The sequence below is a fragment of the Morone saxatilis genome, unplaced genomic scaffold (assembly GCF_004916995.1).
Source record: "Morone saxatilis isolate NCDOM2014 unplaced genomic scaffold, NCSU_SB_2.0 Contig18, whole genome shotgun sequence".
Lineage (NCBI taxonomy): Eukaryota > Metazoa > Chordata > Actinopteri > Moronidae > Morone > Morone saxatilis.
The window spans coordinates 1800349-1805541 of NW_023339740.1; the positions used below are offsets into that span (position 1 = coordinate 1800349).

Here is a 5193-nt window from a genome sequence, read left to right on the forward strand (position 1 = left end):
GTTAAAAAGATTCATGTTTTTGTTATTCTTTATTTATTGTATTATTTAAACTTATGAAAATATCAGGCTCTGTTATCCATTTCGAAGTGATGGAAGAATTTCAAGTATTTATTTATTTTATGGTACCATCAGAGAGAGAGAGAAAGAGAGTAATAACAGATACAGGGTAGGCTGATTGCATATCAGGAGGTAACTTGGTTAAAAAGCAGCTTGATAAAGTCACGGTCAGGCTTGGCCGTTGACTGATAAAACTGTCTGTCAACACAGTTGGCTGTTTGCCGTCGTCACTCTGTGTGGCTATTTTTAGAAGTTGTGAATTCAGTCATCCACAGTCTCCCCACCCCCTTCCTTGTTGGAGTGAAAGGTTAGTTCAACACAATGTAATTCTGATGCTGCTGACAAAAGAAACAAATACTTTAATACAATAACTGTTTGAGACTTTAAGAAAAGAAATTTAAGAGAAATACAAAAGAAATGGAAAACCTTGTATATTTTTGGGTAAACATGCAAATATTGGGTTATAGATTCCACTCTATAAAAAATGTAGAAAAACAAAAAGCAGATACTGAAGCAGATAAAATTCCACTGCAGGTTTAACTAACTGCTTTTATGAATTGATGCTGAGTAAAGGTCCTCCAACATGTTAGGACACTTTTATCTAATTTCCAGTTAAAGAATAAAACAAAGCTAACCCAATCCAAAATAAAAATATAATCTAACCTCAACTGATAGGGCGAAAGAGTCAGAAAAAAAATAGCAGGGCAGGTTTGTTTTGTTGATCAAGTTCTCAGGAAAGTGGAGAAGGAGGAGGGATGGAGGTGTGACCTGCTTTGGGTGGAATTCCCCTGAACTCACCTGAGTCCGTCCCACAGTGCTTTACAAGAGTACAAAAGCAGCACAGGTTAAATGCAGTAGCAGGTGCATGTTTGCCTCAGAGACAGAGGTTAAACAACAGAGGGGAGCACTTACAGTTACATACACTCACACTGCGGATTGTCTTGGAGCGTCATTCCTGTGCTTCCTATTGTGGCCCGTCCTGTATCAGGTAAAAGACATATATTTAATTCAAATGTTAGATGTTTGAAATGTTAGTCATGTTTAGAAGTGATACAGATTTGATAGTAACAAAGAAACGTGTTTATTAATGTGACCCCTCTTTAGCACCACTTATTCAGTTTTGGTGTGTAAATAAGTATCTTCCTCTATCTTTCTCAGTGTCCCTATGTCGTCACTGTGCCTCAGCAGTGTCCTGACTCGCGCTAACCTCACCATGTATCAGACTGGTATCTCTGATGTCGTTCCCCAGCAGCCCAGTGTGCTTCCCAGCATCAACACCCTGCAGATCAGCACTCCAGCGTACAGCTCCAACATTAGCAGTAAGTGGAACTGCTGCCGTGACAGTCATATCTGTCTTATCATTGTTGTTGTGTGTGATCTCTGTGACACCAAAGAAATTAAAATTGTTTAGTCCCAGGACTGTTTACCATTATAGTCCAGTCTGGGTTTCGTTTGTAGTTTCAGCTAAAGACTAATCTCACAGTAAACAGGATCCTTCATTTTCAAACTCCAGCCAGTGAAACCATTAGCAGCCTGAACTTTGCTTTGACCTCATTTAGTCGCTGCTAGCCCAATCATTTACCCAGGTAGCCAATGTTTAACTTGCAATAACCGTCAAACAGAAGAATGCTGCCACCTCATAGTTAAAACAGCACTGCCTTTGTTTGTCTAACCTTAGAGACACAAATCCAGACTGGGTGATGATGCAGACTGGTATCAGTCCACATTACTTAGCTAATTGTTTGTGTAGTTAAGATGTATAAACCAAGATCAAGATTTTACCTGCTAACTTCCTGCCCCTCTCCATGCAGGTCAGTGGTACAGGCACATTAACCCTCACTACTGGACAGCAGAACACGTCCTGGAGTGGATCAGCGACCATGTAGAGAGCACCAAGTTTGATGCGAGCACCCTGAGTCTGGCATACTGCACCATGGATGGCGCCGCCCTCTGCGAGATGAGCCGGGACCAGATGATCGGGGTGTTTGGCTCACAGCTCGGCCCACACCTCCACCAGAGCCTGCAGGAACACAAGACTAAATATGGTAAGACCACATCTGCTGCGTGGGAATGATTTATAGAATATAATATAAGAATATAAGAGCAGTTGATTTTATTAACCGTTTTAAAGGGGCTGTGTTACTTGAATAAAGTTTATGGCTCTAATGTCAAATTTTTCATCCCCTTGTTACCTTTTACTCTCCAGAGTTGCAGAGCCTTTCAGTTCCAGAGCTGGATGAGACCTGCCAGCTCCTGGACAGCTTCCTGGACAACCTAAACTTCCCCTTGCTCAGCACCATTAGAATTGGCCAATGTACGTATTGTATAGAGAATTTACATACTAGCATAAAACTAATGCTGTGTGGAAATTACAGCTCTAATGCTTCTGCTTACTACCAACAGCTGAAGAAGCAGTCAGCAAGAGTGAGTTTGACTACAGGGACGATTATGATCTGACCAGTCTGACCATGGGAGACACAGAGTACCTGTCTGATAATCAGTCTGACAGCGAGTACAGCTCCTCTTCCAACAGTCAGTATTTCATACTCATGTTTGTCATTTTTGCTATCATTTTTTCAACTCTTCTGAATCTCAGTCTCTCAAGAACCTCTCAAGAATTCTGTATAACTTAAACATATCTCTTGTGGATTCAGGTGGCATGTTTGGCTTCCCAAACCTCGACTCACCCGAGTCTGGCAGTGGTGAATCCGACCCGGAGTTCTCCTACCCTCCAATATCAAGTGAGTAAGCAGAAAAAGTCATTGTTTACCATTATATTGGTTCTTTGCATTCCACAGTCTCAGCATGACAGTGAGCTTAAGTAAATGACTGACAATGAACTCTTCTGACAGAGGTGAACATAAAAACAGAGAAAGGAGAGTCCCATCTGAAGCGGCCACGTGGGCGACCTCCTAAACTCAGCAGAGAACACAGTAGCAGCATTTATGACAGTTCAAAGAAAAACAAACACGGTGAGGCCATGTTTGAAGAATCAGCATACTGTATCTTTCATCATGTAAAACACTGCTCCAAAGGCATCTGTACGTGAACAGTGCCGAGCTGTTTCATACAATCTAATTTGCATCTTTATCAGACAGCAGATGCATATCTATTTGATTTGTATGCTTAAGGCCATAAGCTCACTGTGCCGCACTGTCCATCTGCAGCACCTCGTGGCACTCACCTATGGGAGTTCATCAGGGATATTCTGATACACCCAGAGAAAAACCAGGGCCTGATGAAGTGGGAGGACCGCCGTGAGGGTGTCTTTAAGTTCCTCAAGTCCGAGGCTGTGGCTCAGATGTGGGGCCAGAAGAAGAAGAATAGCAGCATGACGTATGAGAAACTCAGCCGGGCTATGAGGTGAGTTCACGGAGCAGCTAATAGGGAAGAGTTTGATGTGAAGTTTTCAGCTGTTTCATCAGCATAACACCATATCTTCCTGAATCTCGGCATGTATAGACATGTGGTTCAGATGTCTGACATTGTGGCTAGGCCTAAAACAAACAAAACAGTGAGATGTGTTCTCTTCTCTATAATTACATAGACGTTCCAACACAGACAGTGTAGCTTTTTGACCACATGTAAAAGGATTCTTAAGTGATTTAGTAATTCACTTCGAGATATCATGCCTCATTCTAAGTATGTGTCAAGCTCCAAAAGTGTTACTTTTTACCATTTTGCCACATGGCAGACAGAGTTTGTAACGTGGATCTACAAGTCAAGTTAAGATAGATGAAAATGTCAGTTGACAAAGCCACAAAACACATGTTCAACAAGTGTTCTGACTGTAATACTTCCTTTGGTGAAGTCATCCTTTAATGCTGATGTGGTTACTAGTGGAAGAATATTATAAAAGAGGCTGCTAACTACTTTTATTTAGTGTGTTAAATGAGTGAAGTGCAGCAGGTGACTTGTGTCTTAAACCTAGACTAATTGACTCTCCCACTCAGGTATTACTATAAGAGGGAGATCCTGGAGCGAGTCGATGGCCGGAGGCTCGTTTACAAATTTGGAAAGAACTCCAGCGGCTGGAAGATTGAAGAGATGAGTATGGGTATATAGGTATCAGTCACGGAGGGGACAGAAACTAAAAAGCCAATCAGAGCAGTTGTTCAGGAACTAGAAATACCTGTGTGGCTAGTCTGAAAAACCCCTTGCTGTCTCAGATGTTTAAGACACTAACTTCCTCTTAGCAGGAAGGTGTTGCAGAAAATGTAAGCCAGTGTTTTTGGCTCTAGTAGGTTTTATGAACCAATATTATTGTTGTACCTGTTTTGTGTTTTTGATCACTACAGAAACTTTACTATGTGCATAGTAATCAAAATGGACATTGTTTTGGTTGTGAGCACCTAGCGTAAACTTTTTACAGTTGTACAGAATTAAGTCTGGCGTTTGTATTAAAGTTTCTTTACTCATTTGTCACCACGGCATTTGTTTTGGTATATGGGCATTTATGACTGTATTGTGGTACTGGAAATTGATATTCTTTTTTTCTCTACTTTCATATTGCTGTCTTGTTATTCGAAAAGGGTAAAACATTTATCATGTGTTTTCCATGTGAATGATAAATGAGTTGTGGATCTGAATACAGGTTTTGAAAAGTCTTCCACTGTGCAGGACAAAGACAGCACAGATTAATGTAGGTGATGCTACTTTGCATTAACACAGTAACAATGTGCACTACATGTTTATCGGTATCACTTATTATAAAGTGTGTTTACACAATGTTTGAGTAAAAAGTAGTAACTATATCACAGTCACGTATCCTATGTATGATCATCACAGGTAAAAACAGTTTCTATGAATCAGTCAGAAATCTGTTGCACGTGTGATTGTTTTAAATGTACACTGTATGTCTTTTGAATAAATCTTGTATCATGTATTCTATTTCTTAATTAATGGCATATTGTTTTCATAGAAATGTGTTTTTTAAAGCTGGGATCCTATTGTTATATGTGTAACAGGATTAAAGATGTTGAAATGGAGTGGGCTGATGATAAGATAATAAATGTTGATACTGATACTGAAAGAGAGCCCATGTTGAGGCAGAAACCTCGGACAGCCCCCTCGACCAGATGGGGTGAGAGAGAGAGAGAGAGAGAGAGAGAAAGAGAGACACAGAGAGAGAGACAG

The 5193-nt window shown here is 40.6% G+C and overlaps 1 protein-coding gene across 1 annotated transcript; it reads left to right on the forward strand.

Annotated features, from left to right (window-relative positions):
• Window positions 1-920: 920 nt before the first annotated feature.
• On the forward strand, window positions 921-5039 carry elf3 (E74-like factor 3 (ets domain transcription factor, epithelial-specific)). Its single transcript, XM_035662195.1, has 9 exons — window positions 921-1045; window positions 1216-1376; window positions 1869-2102; window positions 2264-2371; window positions 2461-2589; window positions 2712-2798; window positions 2910-3029; window positions 3225-3420; window positions 4011-5039. Exons 2-9 carry the CDS (start codon window positions 1223-1225, stop codon window positions 4120-4122), a joined length of 1140 nt encoding a protein of 379 aa, XP_035518088.1. The 5' UTR covers window positions 921-1045; window positions 1216-1222; the 3' UTR covers window positions 4123-5039.
• The last annotated feature ends 154 nt before the right edge of the window (window positions 5040-5193 follow it).